The 20,737-nt window shown below is 40.9% G+C and overlaps 1 protein-coding gene across 1 annotated transcript in view; it reads right to left on the bottom strand.

The window, feature by feature from the left end:
* The window catches only part of WDR93 (WD repeat domain 93), a 39,230-nt gene extending 18,743 nt beyond the window's left edge, over positions 1 to 20,487 (bottom strand). Inside the window, exons 1-7 of the mRNA XM_052660004.1 lie at positions 20,179 to 20,487; positions 18,716 to 18,908; positions 16,424 to 16,488; positions 9,043 to 9,121; positions 6,529 to 6,647; positions 4,437 to 4,475; positions 2,099 to 2,183 (exon numbers count right to left, since the gene is read on the bottom strand). Of these exons, the coding sequence (XP_052515964.1) occupies positions 2,099 to 2,183; positions 4,437 to 4,475; positions 6,529 to 6,647; positions 9,043 to 9,121; positions 16,424 to 16,488; positions 18,716 to 18,908; positions 20,179 to 20,481 (883 nt within the window). The 5' untranslated portion in view covers positions 20,482 to 20,487. The remainder of the gene's footprint in view (positions 1 to 2,098; positions 2,184 to 4,436; positions 4,476 to 6,528; positions 6,648 to 9,042; positions 9,122 to 16,423; positions 16,489 to 18,715; positions 18,909 to 20,178) is intronic.
* Between the last annotated feature and the right edge of the window lie 250 nt (positions 20,488 to 20,737).

The raw sequence follows: 20,737 nt of genomic DNA, 5'->3' as shown, positions 1-20,737 counted from the left end.
GATGGATTTTCAGTTGTTTCATGGTTTGTGGTTATTGGAAATCATGCCATTACTATTATTCCTGTACATTCTTCCTGAAATACCTTTACTTTCAAGCCAATCAGGTATACATCTAGAAGCAGGGTGACTAACTCATTCTGGTTTGTGCAGGAGTTTCCTAGTTTTAGCACCAAAAGCCCCATGTCCAGGGAAATCCCTTAGTCCCAGACAAACTGATATGGTTGGTTACCCAGTGTAAATGCTGGGTCAGAGGATGTAACTTTTCTTTAACACTAACACTAAATTGTGTTCCAAGGTGGTTGTACTGATTTTCATTGCTATCTATGTATGGGAAGTTTGATTGTTTCACATCCTCACCAACTTGGTATGATCAATATCTTTTATTTATTTATTTTTAAACAATATCATCATTGTTTTTTATTAGCAGAATTATTCCTTACTCCTTTTGTTAGAAAAACACCCTGCAGTGTGTGTGCAGATCTGTTTATAATCTATATCTTTTAATTTTAGCCATCCTGGTACGTGTTAAGTGGTATCTCATTATGGTTTTTTTCTTCTCTCATTACGGTTTTAATTTGCCTTTCCCTGATAACTAACTATGCTCAACATCTTTTCATATGTTTATTGGCCATTTGAATAATCTCTTACCTATTTTATACCAAATTACCTGTCTTTTTCCTAACGATCTGTAGGAATTCTTAATAGAGTCTGGATATGGACCATTCATAAGTCTTATGTGTTTTGAAAATGCCTTCTCCCAATACATAATTTGCTCATTCATGCTGTTAATGATGTACTTGGATGATTAGAAGTCCTTAATTTTAATATAGTCAGACTTATCAACTTTTCTTTTATCTAAAGTACTTTTTGTCTTTGGTCTAAAAAGTCTTTCCCTACCCAGAGGTCATAAAGATATTGCCTTATATTATTTTCTAAAAGTTTTATTGCTTTATCTTTCATATTAACTTTCATGATTCATCTGGAATTTAATTTTGTATATCATGTGAGGCAGGGGCCATATGGACAACCAGCACCACTTACTGAAATGACCATTCACTGCTCTGTACCACCACCTTCATCAGATATCAAGGGCCCATTTCGGCCTAACTCTGTCCTGCCCTCTTGATCCTGTGTTTTTCATCTAATCTTTAAATCTACTCTATTCTATCAACTATTTCTATGTTTTATAATATAGAACACATAAGACTTATGAATGGTCCATATCCAGACTCTCTCTGTATATTTTATATATATGTTTCCATCTATCTGTCACTCACCTCTTTTTCTACCTTGTTTTAATTACTGTGACTTTGTAATAAATCTTGATGGAGAAATCATATCACCATGTTCTGTGAAAGTGAATTGTCTGTTCTTGGCCTTTTGCATTTGTCTTTTTGCTTTTAATGGCTGCAAAGTACTCTGAGTGTACCAGATTTACCTCACTAGTCTTATGCCTCTGTAAATAGGACTGCAGTAAACATCCTTGTAGGTATATCTCCAAGGTCATGTGTGAATATTGAGAGGATAGACTGTATGTCCTCTGTCTAAAGTGTGGACTTCCCCTCTGGTCCTCTTAGCCAACTCCCACTTAATTCTTAAAACCTTCTCAAATGTTCCTTCTTCTGAAACAGCCTGTGCCTATTCCCCAGGCAGAGTTAGCTACTCCTTCCTCTATGTTTTTATGGTCCTAGATGTTCCCTACGGCTGCACTTCATCGACTCCTCCTATGATGGTTTCCTCCTAGTCTCCCTTTGTTCACCAGCAGCTTCTAGGGCACGGGAGATGTGTCTTACTCATCTTTGTGCCTGGTGCATTATTGGCCCTCAGCAAATACTGGTGAATGAAGTAACACAGGAATGTACGAATGAGTGAACCCCACCAGCACTCGGGAAAGGTGTCTCTTTCCTGATGTCCCAATTCTTTTAGTTAATTATATCCTTGTAACATTTATATTTTTAATCTTTAGGTCCCAGAGCCTATGACTTGTAAATCAGATATTGCTGCTAATAAATGAAAAATGTGGAGAAAGACAGAGAAAGAAAAAAAACTAAGAAATCAATGGCAAAAGGAAAGACAGTATTCATGGAGTTATACGTACCTGTAATTGGTTTGGGTGGTTTGATTTTCATTATTTGAACTGGAAGACTCAACTTAACATCTCCTCTAAAAGAAATGTTCATATCCTACAATAAGGAAAAAGCACAGATAATAAGCCAACAAAGGAGATACAACAGGATCATTAGAAACACTCATTTCAAAAGAAGGTGAAAAAAGAAGAAAAAGAAAGAAAAACAGGTGGAACAAATAGAAACTAAACAGCAAAGCGGTAGATTTAGACATAAATACATCAAAATCACATTAAATATAATGGCCTAAATGGCCTAAACACCCCAATTAAAAGGTAGAGTTTGATAGATTGGATTAAAAAGGCAAGACCTAGTGATATGCTATCAAAAAGAAACTTATCTTAAATATAAAAATTTTTAAAGTATATAAAAAATGTATCTTATAAACTAATCAAAAGAAAGCTGAGGTGGCTACATTAATATCTGACAAGATAGATTTCTGAGCAAAAAATGTTACCAGAGATCAAAGGGTCATTGGATAAAGATAAAATGGTCTATTCTCAAGGGGATATAAAATTCTAAATGTTTCTTGCCACTAATAACAGGGCTTCAAAATACATGAAGCAAAAATTCTTAGTGTGAAAGCAGAAATAAATCTACAATCTCATAGATTTCAACACTCTTCCCTCAATAATTGATAGGATAAGCAGACAGAAAATCAGTAAGAATATAGAGGGGAAAGCAGTAAGGATATAGAAGACTTGAATAACTTGGACCAATGACAGCCGACTGCATGTTCTTTTCAAGTGCACATAGAATACTTAACAGAATTAATCACATTTGGAGCACAAAACAAGTCTTAATAAATTTGAAAGGTTTCAAATTATATGAAGTGTGTTCTCTGATCGTAACAGAATTCAGTTAGAAACCAAAAAAAAAAGATATCTAGAACATCTCAAGTATTTGGACACTAAACAACATGCTTCAAAAATAATCCACTGGTTTTAAAAAAGAAGTTAAAAAATGCAAATTAGGAAGTATTTTCAAAAATGAAAACTAAAATATCAAAATTTGAAGGAAGCAAAGTTAACCAGGCTGTGGAGAAATTGAATGAATGTAAATTGTCATGTCATTTTTGGAGGACAATTTAATAGGATCTATATTAAAACTAAAATTGCACACATCCTTCAGAAGCACTCAGGTACACAAAGAAGAGTTTACAAAGATTTTCACTGCATTATATACAAGCCACAAGTTAAGAAAACCTTCAATAACATCAATGGATGAACAACCAAATAAACTACGGTACATCTTTTGACAGAGGATGTCAAAAGAACAAGGTAGGTTTGTTTGACATTGCAAAACTTTGCCAATAAGTTAGTTAGTATAAAAATGCAAGTTCATAAGAAAATCTATATAGTATGATGCCACTCATATAGAAGAAAATTCCCCATAAAATGAAAGTATATTTTTCAAAATAAACTGATATCTAAATCAAACTATATACTAAAGGCCTACAGAAAACACACACCAAGCTAATAACGGTGATGATCTCTGGAAAGGGCTGCTGAGTCTGCATTACTTGGTTCTTCCCAAAGCAATGTGTTCACATAGCATTTGTATAATTTGAGACAAAACGTAATTTTAAAAGGGATACAGGAAAGGCCTCTGGAGAGAGACTTCCATGTGAAAGTTCACCATTTCTCTTCTGATAGGCTTGAATCCCAAGAGCTAAGCCTCTGGAAAGCATGGTGTGCTCTTTGCCTCAGAGGCAGAGTCAGGAAGCTCCAGGGAAGCCAGTCTGTGCTCTGCTGTATCCCAATACAAACGTGACCTCCAACACCAAAATAGAACAAAACCCCCCAAACATCGGTTTGGTGGATTGGGCTGCTTACACTGGCAGAGGCAAGTTGGATTCTATGGGGCCTGAAGTATATATGATTTAGGGGTCTCTGTAAGAAAGAGAATACAAAGTGCCTATGGCCACCTAATACAACTCAGTTTGGGGGCCACTGTGACAGAGGGGAAGTCTGAGTGAGAAGAGATGGTGGTGGTCTTAAGTGATTATGGTTAAAACATGTTACTTTTTCCAATTTTACAAAAGTCCGTGGCCATGTGAAAACACTGGTAGGGCCCCTATCTCAGGGAAACCCACCCCTGAACAAATGACTTGGGTCAATTATCCTCAAGGATAGGGAGCCATCTTCAAGACAATGAGGCACAAGATCAAATCACAGAGAATCTGAAAACAATGCCCTGGTAAGAATATTTTATTAATATATTTGACATTTAAGGTACCTTTAAAATGAAAATAAAAATTTCTAACATGCAAGTTAAATCTCTTTGGAGATATTCGTTAAAGTTTCTTACCATATCTAAACTATCTGCAGGCACAGAATCAGGAGTGTTCTGGGGAGAAAAATGAGAAATTAATTTATGATGGGTTTGGTATATGCTCCCCTTCTTCCTTTAATTTTTTGAGTTGCTCCTTCTTCCCCTCAATTACTCTTGTGAGAAGTGAACTCATCCCCATAGACATGGAGGGCCAGTATTTGTGTGGTCCTCTGGCCTGTAGGATTTTAATACGTGATACCCGTTCTCTAGGATCTTAAAACCTATCTGGGGAAACAAGAAATCATTAGTGACGTTAAGAGAGAATATGAGTAAAAAGGAGAGGGTCAGCTAGGAGACTATTACAAAAATCTAAGTTAAAGTGAATATTTCTGATTGACAAAATATATCAGTGATGTTGACAATTATTATTTATAAGTAACTCTAAATATAATTCATGGTACAAGAGCTACCACTGTAACTGGCATTAGTTGATTGCTTCTATGGTTTTTCCTGTGGTCATGTATGGATGTGAGAGTTGGACTGTGAAGAAGGCTGAGCGCTGAAGAACTGATGCTTTTGAACTGTGGTGTTGGAGAAGACTCTTGAGAGTCCCTTGGACTGCAAGGAGATCCAACCAGTCCATTCTGAAGGAGATCAGCCCTGGGTGTTCTTTGGAAGGAATGATGCTAAAGCTGAAACTCCAGTACTCTGGCCACCTTATGCGAAGAGCTGACTGATTGGAAAAGACTCTGATGCTGGGAGGGATTGGGGGCAGGAAGAGAAGGGGATGACAGAGGATGAGATGGCTGGATGGCATCACGGACTCGATGGACGTGAGTCTGAGTGAACTCCGGGAGTTGGTGATGGACAGGGAGGCCTGGTGTGCTGCAGTTCATGGGGTTGCAAAGACTTGGACACGACTGAGTGACTGAACTGAACTCCCAGTGTATAGAAACTGAGTGAATTATGCTGACAAATCACCCCCATTCCAAGGTCCTTTTCCCACTTGGATAATAAGTTAATCCCTCAAAAAATGTATCTGTTGGGCACTGAGTAGGATGCCATGGGGATGGTTGACAAAAAGAAGCAGAAGGTACAACAACCTAGAAATTTACCATCTAGTTAGGAGAAAAAAACTTTCATGCACAACAGGATAGTATATGAGAAGTGTCAAAGAGAGGTACAAGAATAGATTCTGTAAGAGTTTAGAGGAGGAATGTCTCTGGGCCAGTAACTCTCCCAGAGATACAAAAAATCACACCTTGCTACGAAGACATTCACTGGAGAAAAAGGGCATTTATTCAAAGCCACTCAATGTACTTGGCATTGAATGTGAGTCTCAATCTTGGTGTCGTAGATTAATTTCACTAACACTTTATAGCACATAGCACAATATGTTTTAAAGGTGTCTTCAATTGATATTTGTTGTTGTCGATTAAAAAAAATAATAAGTACACTTTGGGAGTTCCCTGGTGGTCCAGTGGTTAGGACTGTGCACGTCTACTGCGGGGGGCATGGGTTCGACCCCTGGTCAGGGAGCTCAGGTCCTACATGCCACACAGAATGCAACCAATACATATAATAACTGTACATCAGATAGGTGAGAAAATTGTCTTAAAATCTTTTGTGCTTAAATATCGTATTTTAAAGAGATGGCATGAGTCCAAGGGATTACATATAATTAAACTGAAATAGTAGAGTTCTACCTACCTTCTAAGAATAATATGAAGAATACATATATTCCCGTATTTTTAGAACAACTCCTTTATACCATAATCTGGAGAGTGTAGTGGAGAGACATGGAAGGATTATTTCAGCCCAGGATGGGAAAAAAATATATCTATTAGTCAGAGTGAAAAAAAAACAAACCACTCTTCCAGAGAAATGCCTGGGAGTGTTCTTGGTGGAGAGGCATCTCCCGGATGAGAGAGATACCATGTTCCACTGTTTAAGACCCCTAGGCTTTTTATTTTAACCAAAGCAAACTGACTTGAGGGACACAGGCCAGGGTGCGTCTTGTCCTGTCTTACAGCCTCCAGACAGGCTCCTTCATCTTGAAATTGCAAGGAGGAGGTGCGCTAGATGTGGGCAGGGAGGAAGATATCAGTTGAAGACAGGTGTTACCTACCAATTGCAGCTGCTGTCTGACTTTTTTCTTTGTATTTACGGCAAGTTGGGGGTACTGCACTTCCTTGATCCAAGACTCCTTGGGCAGCTTATACACATCCAGCCAAATGTCCCCGGCCCCTGCATTGGGAAACCAAGGAACCACTGAGCAACCGCGAGCAGGCAATGAGTTTCCCCAGAGAAACGGCCCATCTTCTCAGAACCACTGGCACAGAGGCCAGTGGGCACCTTCGGAACAGCAACTTTGACAAACGGAAGGAGACGTGGTTCTGTAGTGGTTGTTGCCAGTCCTCATTCGCAGAGAGCCCTGAGCTCCTCTCCCCAGGCCACTGCCTCTAACCGGAGATGCGCTTCTCACCCTCACTGCGCCAGTGTAAGGTTCAACCTGACTGTCCACGCTGCCTGGTCCCCACGCTTTCTAGGTTCCAAATGATAAATTCCACTGATGTTATGTGTTACAGCTATTCCTACCTGGGGAGGAAAGTGGCATTTACAGAATCAGTAACTGAGAGGGGTATGGCTGACAAAGGGCTAGAACTGAATTGTGAGAGATGCCTCAAGAGAATTCTTCTGACCCATATTTGAGGAGATGACAACCCATGGGGTGGCTGTGAGCACTTTATCTTGTCAAAGAAACATGCTCAGCTTCTGTATGGAATACCTGCCAACCCAGGAAAAGTTACTTTCCTAGGATGGGATTCTGGCTAAATGTTTCCTTAAAAAAGCAATCATACAGACATCTTGCTTTCAGACCTCTGGACTCCAGAGCTGTGGGGGAGTAAATGTCTGTAATTTTAAGCCAGCCAGTTTGTGGTACTTGGCTATAACAGCCCTAAGAAACTCCTACAGATAGTACAAAAGTTTCCTTTGGTGCATAAAGCATTACAAAATATGTATCTTTCTCCAGCGCCTAACATCTGAGGGACCGGGAGCAAGAATCTAAATAGAGGCCGAGACGCCAAATGTCTAATTATTTAAAAGTTAAATGTCAAGCTGATAATCACTTGGATAAAATACTTTCTATTACCACAGGAATAATTGCAACAAGCAAGATCCAATGTTGAATGCTAAAACTGGTGGGCAAAACTTTAATGACAAACAGGATATTTGCATAATCTCCAAGTGAAAAGTGAAAGTGAAGTTGCTCAGTTGTATCTGACTCTTTGCGACACCAGGGACTGTAGCCTATCAAGCTTCTCCATCCATGGGATTTTCCAGGCAAAAGCACTGGAGTGGGTTGCCATTTCCTTCTCTGGTAAATCTTCCTGACCCAGGGATCAAAACTGGGTCTCCTGCATTGCAGGTAGACGCTTTACCCTCTGAGCCACCAGGGAAGCCCCATAATCTCCAAGTATCTCCCCCTAAATGTTTATCAGTCACTGTGGAAGGTTTCAACATAGGTCTCAAAATTCTCTGATCATCCTACATCCAGAAAATGGTGTTTACATTCTCTCCCCTCGACTGTGCTCTGGACCTAGAGCATGGGAAGGGAAAAACAGTCGCTCAACAGTGGAGAAAGCTGGCAGATCACTTCAAGTGATCAGGGTTAACATCAGCAGTGGTACTATCACATACCCCCCAGTATAATTCAATGAAAAGAGTATTTCACCTCTGTGAGATCTTCCCCCAAATCCTTAACCCCAGTTTGAATTATGAGGAAAACTTCAAACTGAAAATCAGGGCCATTGCACAAAATACCTGACTGGTACTCCTCAAATGCATTGAGGTCATGAAAAACAAGGTAAGACCAAGGTAAGACATCACACATATAGGTACAGTGTAAAAAGATGATGACCGAATACAATATGATATCCTGGATTGTACCTTGGAACCAAAAAAAATCATCTAGGAAAATCTGGCAAAATCTGAAAAAAAAAATGTGTAATTTATTGTATTATACCAACGTTATTTGCTTAATTTTGACAAATGTACCATGGTTATATTAAATGTTGGTATTAGGGACACTGGGTGAAGGATATAAGGGAATTCAGTCATATCTTTGCAACTCTTCTGTAAATTATTTCTAAATAAAAGGGTTGGAGGGCTTCCCTTGGCTCAGTGGTAAAGAATCTGCCTGCCAACGCAGGGGACACGAGTTTGATCCCTGGTCTGGGAAGATCCCATGTGGTAAGGAGCAACTAAGCTCCTGTGGTAAGGAGCACCACACCACCGAGCCTGCACTCCAGAGCCGGGGAGCTGCAACTACTGAGCCCACATCCTGCAGCTACCGAAGCCAGCACATCCTAGAGTCCACACTCAGCAACAAGAGAACCCACCACAATTAGGAGACCACACACTGCAACTAGACAGGAGCCCCTGCTCTTCAAAACTATAGAAAAGCACACGCAGTAGCAAAGGCCCAGCACATCCAAAAATAAACAAATAAAAGTATTTATTTATTAAAAGTAAATTTTATTTTATTTGTTTAATAAAAGTAAAATGTTTTTTGGGGAAAGTGATTATCTGGAAGTTACTAGAAATGTGAATCTTCTGAAGAGGCTTTGGTTAGTCTTACCTTGTAGGAGCAACGCTGCAAAGTTCCCTCCTTTAGAAATTTCCATCTTTATACAGGTGGTTTGCTTGCTGGCGTCCTCCTAAAAAGAAGAGAGAAGCTGATAGAATAAGTTCAGCCTGATGATAGAGGAGAGTGTATTTCAGGGCCTTTTGTAGTTCACATCAGGAAAAAAATCCTTCTAAAGATTGAGGCATAAAAAGATGCCTCAAATTGCTTCAGACTTTCAACCCACTCCAGTTTCCTTGCCTGGAAAATCCCATGGACGGAGGAACCTGGTTAGGCTACAGTCCATGGGGTCGCAAAGAGTCGGACACGACTGAGCGACTTCACTCACTCACTCATAGGAATTGGACAAGACTGCATGTAAAGTAGAACTCAATTTTCCATCTAAAGGATTTTGGACTTATTTCCTGGTTTCATAAATACTCCTGATCATTTGAAGTGATTTCATACTATCTGATCTGGTCAGGTTGCAAAACCTACAGACCTATGAACAGCTCTTTTCAAAATATGTTGAAAAGAGCTCTACATGACAATGAAAACTGGGGTCAGTTGCTTGAATAAAGGGCTCTGTCTAGGCTATAGTATGGCCATAGTCTGATTTGGCTCATAAACAACATCTATTTCTCACGATCCATGATTTCTAAGGATTTCTGGCAGATTCAGGGTCTGCTAAGACCTAGCTTCCTGGCTCATGGACCGCCTGCCACCTCTGTGTCATGTGGTGGAAGGGCTGAGGGAGCTCTCTTGGGCTGTAATTCCACTCATGAGAACTCTGCCCTCATGACCTAATCGCCTCCCACAACTGGGGATCAGAATTTCAACATGAATTTTAGGGGCACAAAAATATTCAGCCCATATCAAGTAGAGGCTGAATGGAACCCTAGTATGAAACCTGCTTGAATTTTCAGCAAGGTGAAAAAGACTCAATGTATACACATGTGCTATACCTTTCAGGGGCTCTGCTGCTGCTGCTGCTGCTGCTAAGTCGCTTCAGTCGTGTCCGACTCTGTGCGACCCCACAGACGGCAGCCCACCCGGCTCCCCCATCCCTGGGATTCTCCAGGCAAAAACACTGGAGCGGGTTTCAGGGGCTCTAAGACTAGCAAATTTAGGTGCCAAGAAGAACTAGGCTAGTAAGCCCCCTAAGTTATTTAAGGAGAGGGAGTTTTAAATATTTGGTTTCTCTTTCACTTTCTTGTTTAAAAATGGAAGTATATTTGATGTACAGTATAGTGATTCACAATTTTTAAAGTGTATACTCCATTTATAGTTATTATAAAATATTGGCTATATTCCCCATATTGTTCAAAATATCCTTGTAGCTCATTTTACACATAACAGTTTGTATCTCTTAATTCCGTAATCCTATATCACTCCTCCTTACTTCTCTGTACCCCTTGTAAGTACTAGTTTGTTCTCTATATCTGTCTGTTTCTTGGTTTTTTCTTTGTTGTCATATTAACTAGTTTGCTATATTTTTTAGATTCCACATAAAAGTGATATCATACAATATTTGTCTTTTTTCACTTAGCATCAGTTCAGTCGCTCAGTCGTGTCCAACTCTTTGCGACCCCATGAATCACAGCACGCCAGGCCTCCCTGTCTATCACCAACTCCCGGAGTTCACTCAGACTCATGTCCATCAAGTCGGTGATGCCATCCAGCCATCTCATCCTCTGTTGTCCCCTTCTCCTCCCGTCCCCAATCCCTCCCAGCATCAGAGTTTTTTCCAATGAGTCAACTCTTCGCATGAGGTGGCCAAAGTATTGGAGTTTCAGCTTCAGCATCAGTCCTTCCAGTGAACACCCAGGACTGATCTCCTTTAGGATGGACTGGTTGGATCTCCTTGCAGTCCAAGGGACTCTCAAGAGTCTTCTCCAACACCACAGTTCAAAACATCGATTCTTCGGTACTCAGCTTTCTTCACAGTCCAACTCTCACATCCATACATGACCACTGGAAAGACCATAGCCTTGACTAGACGGACCTTTTGTTAGCAAAGTAATGTCTCTGCTTTTGAACATGCTATCTAGGTTAGCATAATAACATCCAAATCCATCCATGTTGCAGCAAATGGCAAAATTTCATTCTTTTTATGGCTTAGTAGTATTCCATTGTGTGTATGTATATATGTATAATTTTGAGTTTATTTTTGTATAAGTGTTAGAGAATGTTTGAATTTCATTCTTTTACATGTAGCTGTCCAGTTTTCCCAGCACCACTTATTGAAGAGACTGCCTTTCCTCCATTGTATAATCTTGCCTCCTTTGTCATAGATTAACTGACCATAATTGCATGGGCTTTCTATCCTGTTTAGTTGACCGATGTGTCTGTTTTTGTGCCAGTACCTACTGTTTTGATTACTGTAGCTTTGTAGTATAGTATAAAGTCAGGAATCGTGATTCCTCCAGCTCTGCTCTTCTTTCTCAAACTTGCTTAGACATTTGGGGTCTTTTGTGTACTTCCATACAAATTTTTAAATTATTTATTCTAGTTCTGTGAAAAATGCCATTGGTGTTTTGATAGGGATTGCATTGAATCTGTAGATTGTCTTGGGTAGTATGATCATTTTAAAAACATTTTTATTTATATATTTTAATATCAACTTGTAGGTTTTATAGAAATTTCAAATGCACATGAAGACAGAAAATAGTATAATGAACCCCATGTATCCATTACTCAACTTCTTCAGTTATAATATATGGGAAACCTTATTTTATTACCTCCTGACTTCACTAAACATTTTTATTTAATTAATCCTAACTTTTTAATATCACTTACTAGCCAGTATGTTTTCAAATTTCCTCAGTTGTCTCATAAGTGTCTCTCCACAATTGGTTTGTTCAAATCAGGATTCAAATAAAGTCTATGTAGTACATTTAGTTAATTTATCTCTTAAGTCTCTTTTGATTTATAACTGTCACCTCATTTGTTTTCCTTTTTGCCATTTTTTTTGTTGAATAAATCAGGTCATTTGTCCTATGGATTTTTTCACTTTCTGGATTGGACTGATTGCATCCCATGGCATTATTTAATATAACCTTGAGATCCCATGTATTTCCTATAAACCAGTAACCAGATCTAGAGTTTTGATTAGATTTAGGTACAATTAAAACAAAAGGCAAGCATACCACACAGGTGTCCTGTGTCTCCCTCCAGCATCACACCAGGAGGTTCATAATAGCTAGCTTGTCTTTCTTTTAATACAGTTCACACTGATCACTGACAACAGGTGTCATGCTGGCTCATCAATTATAAAGTTCCCCATTAGCACTGATGTAATGATCTAGACCATTCCTCTGCAAAATGGCTAAAAATTGAGATAGTCTAGTTCTATCATTCCTTCCACATTTGTTGAAATTAAAAGTGAAAATCACTCAGTCGTGTCTGACTCTTTGTGACCCCATGGGCTATATATTCCATAGAATTCTCCAGGCCAGAATGCTGGAGTGGGTAGCCTATCCCTTCTCCAGGGGATCTTCCCAACCCAGAAATTGGACTGGGGTCTTCTGCATTGCAGGTGGATTCTTTACCAACTGAGCTATCAGGGAATCCACATTTGTTAGAATTCTATAAAGAAAATCTCTCCATTTTTTCTGTCATCATTGATTTGATTATCCAGAAGTACGGCCTATGTGGGAAAGTCAAGAGAAATGCTTGATGCTCTCGCTGATGAGTTTTCAGAATACAGACTTTGTACCCTAGCAACTTCCAAAGGCAATAATGAAGTCTCTAAAAGATATATACGTTATGAATTAATTTTTTAAACACTATTGGTGTGTTGTAATTCACTAACATTACTTTGTGTATAATGTCCCTGTCAAGTTTAGATATCATGGTTCTGCTGGTCACAGTTCTGAAACGAGTTGATGAGTATTCCTTGTATCTTTTTTTAAAGAGATTTCTTTTTACATAAAATTTAAAAACAGTTTTCCCTGGTGGTTCAGACGGTAAAGTGTCTGCCTGCAATGTGGGAAACCTGGGTTCGATCCCTGGGTCGGGAAGATCCCCTGGAGAAAGAAATGGCAACCCACTCCCGTACTCTTGTCTGGAAAATTCCATGGATGGAGGAGCCTGGTAGGCTACAGTCCATGGGATTACAAAGAGTCAGACATGACTGAGCAACTTCACAAAGGCACAGATATTAAAGGTACAACTTGATGAGCTTAGACATATTTACATGATGAGTTTGGACATTTTATAGTATAGGGTCACTGGGCAGGGCAGCAGTGGGGTTTCTCAGAGCTCTCTGGGGTCCACTCTCTGCCCCTAATACTGATTAAACTCTAACAGCATCTTTTAATTATCTATTTTTGACTGTGCTGGGTCTTCACTGTTATGCACGGGCCTTCTCTAGCTGGGCAAGCGGGGGTTACTCTGTTGCAGTGCGTGGGCTTCTCACTGTGGTGGCTTCTTTTGTTGTGGAACATGGGCTCTAGTGCCTCCGCAGTTGCAGTATTTGCTCGTGGGCTCTAGAGCTCCGGCTCAGGAGTTGTGGTACTCTGGCTTTGCTGCTCCGCGGCATATGGGATCTTCCCAGACTAGAGATCAAACCTGTGTCCCCTGCATTGGCAGGCAGATTTCAATCTACTGTACTACCAAGGAAGTCCCCAACAGCATCTTTTGATGAGCATACATTTCAAATTTGTTTTATTAGGGATATGATAATAACATAATAAACTGCACATATTTAAACTGTACATTTTGATTAGTTTAGACACATATAGATCCCTTGAAACCAGCTCCACAGTCAAGATAAGGAACATATCCATTCCTCCCGCCCCTTTGTAAGCCTTCCTTCCATCCCTCTCCTAACCTACCCCAGGCAAAAACAGGCATTCCCTGTCCCTAGATTAGTTTCATATCTTCTTGAATTTTATAGAAACGGGATCATACACTATATATGTATTCTTTTTTGTCAGACTTCTTTCACTCAGCCTAACTATTCTGAGATGTAGCCATGTTGTTATACGTATCCCTTTTTACTGCTGAGCAGTATGTGCCAAGATCGACTTAGCCATTTACCTGTTGATGGGTGCAGAGTGGTTTCTGGTTTCTGGCTATGACAAAGAAAGCTGCTAGGAACGTCCATGTACAAATCTTCATATGGAAATATACTTTCATTTCTCCCAGGCAAATATCTGGGAGTGGAATGGCCACATCATATGGTGGGTGTACGTTTAACATCTTTTTAAAAAATAACTGCCAAAGTGGTTGTGGCACTAGTCTTTACCACCAGCAGTGTATGAGAGTCCCAGCTGTTCCATAGTTCTGCCAACACTTGGTATGGTCTGTCTTTTCAATGTTAGGCATTCTAGTACACATGCAGTGATAGGTCATGATTTTAATTTGCATTTTCCCTAATGACTAATGGTAGTGAACATCTTATTTATCTTCTATACATTCTTTGGTGAACTTTTTTTTTTTCTTCAAGATATTTGCTCATTTTAAAAACCTGTGTTGTTTTTCTTATTTTTGAGTTTTGAGAGTTCTTTATATCTTCTAGATACAAGTCTTTTATCAGATATGTGATTTGCAATTATTTGCTCCTAGTCTATAACTTGCCTTTTTATTCTTTTAACAGTGCCTTTTGTAGAACAGGAGGTTTTAGTTTTGATGAAGTCTGATTTATCAATTTTTTTTCTTGTATGAAATACAGTTTCGGTATTGTAGTTAAAAAAAACCTTTGCTTCACAAAGGTCACAAAGACTTGCTCCTATGTTTTCTTCTAGAGGTTTTATAGTTTTTGATTTTTCATATAGCTCAAATGATTCATTTTGAGTTAATTTTTGCATATCACATGCGGCCTGAGAGCTTCCTGATAGCTCGGTTGGTAAAAAATCCGCCTGCAATGCAAGAGACCCCAGTTCAATTCCTGGGTTGAGAAGATCCACTGGAGAAGGGATAGGCTACCCATTCGAGTATTCTTGGGCTTCCCTGGAAGCTCAGCTGGTAAAGAATCTGCCCACAATGTGGGAGACCTGGGTTTGATTCCTGGGTTGGGAAGATCCCCTGGATAAGGGAACAGCTACCCACTCTAGTATTCTGGCCTGGAGAATTCCATGAACTGTATAGTCCATGGGGTCACAAAGAGTCAGATGCAACTGAGAGACTTTCATTCACTCACATGAGGCATGAGAAGTTTCTTTGATGAAGTCCCATTTCAGTTTTTTTCTCTTACAATCAGTGCCTTTTATGTCCTAAGAAATCTTGGCTTGCTCCAAGGTTGCAAAAACCATTTCCTGTATTTTCTTTAAAAAGGATAATGTCTTTGCCCTTTAAAGTTAAGTCTGTAATTCATCTCTAATTTTTATATATGATGTGACATAGGGTTGAGCTTCATTCCTTCCCTCAATTTGTTTATCCAGCATTCCAGCATCATTCCAGCATCCCACACACACACTGAATTGCTTTGGGCTCATCAGTAATATTTTTTTATAAAATAAACTGCAATTAAAAATATACTCTTAGTAATACCTCCTCCTTTTTTGGTTTGTTAATTTTAAAAAAACACTTTCAAAAACCTACAATATACAGGCGAGTTACTAGGAATAAGAAATATATGGGTCCATGTCCTGTGCTCTCGAGGAACTTACCTCCAGGAGAAGAAACAGTCATATAAACAAATAAGTATGGAGGGTGGAGAAACACTGTGATAGAAATTCTGTCTTATATGGCAGTGACACAGGAGGGAAAGGTCAACTTCTCTTGGGAAAGTATCTCAGAGAAGAGGATGTCTGAGCTGGTCTTGAGGAATGAGAGCAATTTAAGAGGCACACATAGTAGGCAGGAAAACAAGGAGTGCTTTCTAGGTGGAGGGAAGAGTATGGATAAGAGAACAGGATGTGAAGCAGCCTAGAAAAAATTAGGGTCTTGTAAGTAGTTATTAGGGCTTCCTTGGTGGCTCAGTGGTAAAGAATCTGCCTGCCAATGCAGGAGACATTGGTTCGATGCCTGGGTTGGGAAGATCCTCTGGAGAAGGAAATGGCTGTCCATTGCAGTATCCTTGCCTGGAGAACTCCATGGACAGAGGAGCCTGGTGGGTTATAGTCCATGTGGCCACAAAAGAGTTGGACATGACATAGCAACTAAACAACAACAAAGTCGTTATTAGATATGTTGATCTGGTGCTCAATTTGGACCGGAGTTCTTGAGTAATTTTGTTCTCTTGACAAGAGGGTAAATAAATCCAAGGCATTCAGTGTGTACTCTCTGATGGTGAGGGGTCTTTCAGTTGGATATTCTGGAGGAGGCTCCCTGGCCAGGGAGGTCTTTACTTCTCTCTACTCTAGGATAGCTGTAATCGCCTCCATGTTAAAAGTAAACTTGATTTACTACAGCTTTTGGCCCAGCTATCGATGAAAGAACAGGAGCTTACCGATTCATTGATGGCTTTGATGAGGTAAAGACCATCCTTATAAAAATAAAACAGTCGAACGATACCTGAAACAGAAAAATAAGGAAGATTGAGAGACAGACAAGTGAGCTGACGACAAATTGGAATTTTATATATTTGACTTTCTGAAACATCATAAGCTCGTGCATTATTAGGCTTCCTCCCTAGCCCGTTCACTGCCCGTGATCATCTTGGTTTCCTGGCCTTCTTTCACCCCTCACTTGAAATGTTCAAGCTGTTCCCGTTCTTAGGTCATCTCTAGCTACACTGGCCCTACCTTCTTCTTTTAGGATCTGTTTGTAAGCACTTCTGCTACACCGATCCACTCCCTGATTTCCGTCCACCTGTTTTAGCACATCACATTGTCATCCAATCACTTCCCACGGCCGTGGTGGTTTAGCCGCTAAGTCCTGTCTGACTCTTGTGACCCCATGGACTGTAGCCCACCAGGCTCCTCTGTCGATGGGGTTTCCCAGGCAAGAATACTGGAGTGAGTTGCATTTCCTTCTCCAGGGAATCTTCCAGACCCAGGAATCAAACCCAGGTCTCCTGCATTGCAGGCAGATTCTTTACTGACAGCTACGAGAGAAGCCCTCACTTCCTGAGAGTGTTCATTATTCCTCTGTCAAGTGCATGGATTCTCTGAGGGAAAGGATAGTTTCTTCCTCTTCACTGTGCCTCATCTCTCAAACCCCAGCAAGCTCCTCATGAAGTTAATTTTGTTGATTCAGTAAGTAATTCGGTCATTCTAATTCCCATTTAACCTAAGGGCTCTAGTATATGATCATCACCCACAAATTTCTTGCCACTTTCTTGAGGTGCCTTCCAGACACTCATAATTTACCTCTATTGCCATAATACAGACTTTGAAGAAGCACCTGGCCCGCTGTGGGCGAAAGTCTAACTCAACCCAATAAATATTCATGGGATATCTGCTCCATGACTGCAAAGGTGCGAAGGACAACCAAGGCAGTCTCCGCCCTCCCGTTTATCACATTCAGAATCACAGAGACAGGAAACTAACTGGATATAATGCAGTGTGATAAATGCAATCCTATCGTCAGACCAAACTCCTCCTGAATATCAACATTCCTACTACAGGTGCCTCAAACATGTACATGCGCAAACGGAAGCTTTCAACTCATAGTCCCCTGGAACGTTACTCTCCTATAACTGCTTCTCAAGGAATGGTATCATCTTCTACCCCATTATCTAAAGGCAGAAAGGAGTCATTTTTCTTCACACCCCAAACTCCCCAACTCCCCAACTCCACACATATGTTCCATCTCTCACCAAGTTTTTCCATTATATTTTCCTTTTCATATTTTAAGCTTTTATTTTGAATTAATTTTAGACATATAGAAAAACTGCAAAAATACTACAAAGGATTCCCTTATACCCCTCACCTCACTTCCCCTAGTGTTAACATCTTACAGAACCACAGTGCACTTTTCATTTAAACAGCTCCTGCCTTAGTTCAGACCTTCATAATTTCTCTTCTCAATGGATGCACTAGCTCTTCCTGGTCTCTCTACCTTTCCATTTGGGTTTTTCAAACTCCTATCTGGGTGCTCTTCCTAAAACGTCAACGGAATCAGGTCGTTCTCCTACAGAAAGAGTATCCTCCAGGACACCATCCATAGTTCTCTGCACAAAGGTTCCTCTGCCTGGTTCATCCTCAGGCTGAGGGGGGAAAGCAAGCCTCGTGTATGTGAGCAGCAGGACTGCTGAGTGCTGGAAAGGGTATGGACTCTGGGGCTACACTGCCTGGTTCAAATCCTGCCTGTGCCACTTTCTCTGTTGTTATTTAGTGGCTAAGTCATGTCTGACTCTTTGCAAACCCATGGAATGTAGCCTGCCAGGCTCCTCTGTCCATGGGATTCTCCAGGCAAGAATACGGGAGTGGGTTGCCATTTCTTCCTCCAGGGGATCTTCCCAACTCAGGGATCAAACCCGCATCTCCTGCATTGGCAGGCAGATTCTTTACCACTGAGTCACCCAGGAAGCCGGCTTTCTGAGTTACCTCTTCTGAAAAACAAGAATAATAAACTATACCTATCTCCTAGGCTATTGAGGGTGAAATGGACCAACATATGTGAAATGTTAGAACAGTGCCTGGCACACCACACTGTCCTGCAGATGTTGGCTGCTACTACATGACCAGGGAGAACTCTCCATGTCTGGTCCCTCCCATGCCTGGAAAGAAGATTAAACTGAACAACAGTCTACAGGTACCTGTAAATTAGGCTAAAAAGGAAAGAGAGGAACATGTACCTGTTTCATCCACAGGAGCAATAAGTACTTCACTCCCCAGATCTGTGACCAAGATGGAAATGACATCAACCTTAAGTTTCTCCCAAACATATAATTGTTTAGCATTATGCAGATTATAGATAGAGAATCCTTTGCTTCCTCCAATAAACACATGATCTTGGGAAACATCCATGCAGTTTGGCGTTGTGCTGAGCTGGAAAAAGCAAAACAAAGAGAAAAGGAACACTTTTCATTTACTGCCATCTGCAAGTAATATGAGTGAACTTTTCTTTTTTGGCAGCGCTGTGCAGCTTGTAGGATTCTCAGTTCTCCAGCCAGGATGGAACCTCTGCCCCCTGCAAGGGGAGTGTGGAGCCTTCACCACTGGACCACTAGGGAAGTCCTGAGCTAACTCTTCAAAAAGGGATGCAGGTCCTTCCTAGTTATCCCACCCAAATGCTGCTGCTGCTGCTGCTGCTAAGTTGCTTCAGTCGTGTCCGACTCTGTGCGACCCTGTAGACAGCAGCCTACCAGACTCCTCCGCCCCTGGGATTCTCCAGGCAAGAACACTGGAGTGGGTTGCCATGTCCTTCTCCAATGCATGAAAGTGAAGAGTGAAAGTGAAGTCTCTCAGTCGTGTCTGACTCTTTGCAATCCCATGGACTGCAGCCTACCAGGCTCCTCTGTCCCTGGGATTCTCCAGGCAAGAAGACTGGAGTGGGTTGCCATTGCCTTCTCCACACCCAACTGCAGTGCCCATCTAAATATCTTGCCCAGGTATCAAGAAAGTCATAGTATTCTACATTTAGGGGAAAGGGGCAAGAGAAAGCAAGGAAGTTGAGAAGAAATGCTCATTCACAACACCAAGCGTGGCCATAGCCCTGCGATAAGTGGACCAGTGGCCCCATTCCCTGTTCTTCTAGAACACTGTGGAAAGAGCTGTAGCTGACACCTGGGCAGATTCTCAACTACCAAGCAAGACAGTGATTGATACACTCCGAAAGATTTTCAAATAACAATAGGATGTAAAAGGTAGATGTGCATAATCTTCAGTTAACCAGAACACCCATTTACCCAGGCAACAACTAGATCCGTTTCAATCAACATCAGCATGCCTGTAATCGTTCCAACATGCGCCTGTCCTACAGGTCAATGAAGATTCCTGGCAGGAATTCCTTCCCTGGATCAGGTGTTTTCATTTATTACCTTAACGCTCAGTTGAGGGGACTTCCCTGGTGGTCCAGTGGTTGAGACTCTGCCTTGAAATGCACGGGACACGGGTTTGGTCCCTGGTCAGCAAGAGAGCCCACATGCCCCAGTTAGTGAGCCCCTGTGCTGTAACAAAAGAACCCGCATGACAAAATGAAGATCCCACATGGTGCAACGGAGACCCAGCACAGCCAAATAAATAAATAATTAATAAAATAAATGCTCAAACCACCACTCAGTTGAGAAACAAGGTCACCTTGGCAGCTGCTCCATACCTTACTTTCTCTAAGTGGATGGTAGATGGTGGGCTGGATCCGGTGGAGCTCAGCTTTGCTTGAGGTGTCCCTCGCCTCAATAATTTCCCACGAACGGTCAAACAGTGAGTTCACCATCTTGTTGATCATTCGATATGGCTGGGGTAGGGAATCTTGCTCTTCATCTGGATCCTTGAAGGCCCAATCATCTTCATTGTCCTTAGACCAGTCCTTCTCTGTCGGGGACGGCACCTCCAGTGTCCCCTTTCGAGTAAAGATGGGAAGCTTCATCTTCTGACTTCGACTTCCTTTGGGACTTGCCATCACAGAAGATAGCGTTGGAAATTCTATGAAATTCTGAAAAGCTGGTCAAAGAAGTAAGCCGAGGTACTTAAGAGATAAAAGGGGGAAGTTATCAGAAGACAGCACATCATCCTCCTTAGCGTATTCACTTATGGGCACTATTTATTCTAGAGCCTGGCACCTTCCTCATTACCACATCACTAAGATATGCTCTTCATTTTAATAAGGATATCAGCAGAGACAGGCTTTGACTATTCATATCTTTCAGGCCACCCCA

Source organism: Budorcas taxicolor, chromosome 21 (assembly GCF_023091745.1).
Source record: "Budorcas taxicolor isolate Tak-1 chromosome 21, Takin1.1, whole genome shotgun sequence".
Taxonomy (NCBI): domain Eukaryota; kingdom Metazoa; phylum Chordata; class Mammalia; order Artiodactyla; family Bovidae; genus Budorcas; species Budorcas taxicolor.
The sequence above is the reverse complement of the archived record's forward strand: the minus strand, read 5'-3'. Positions and strand labels throughout refer to the sequence as shown.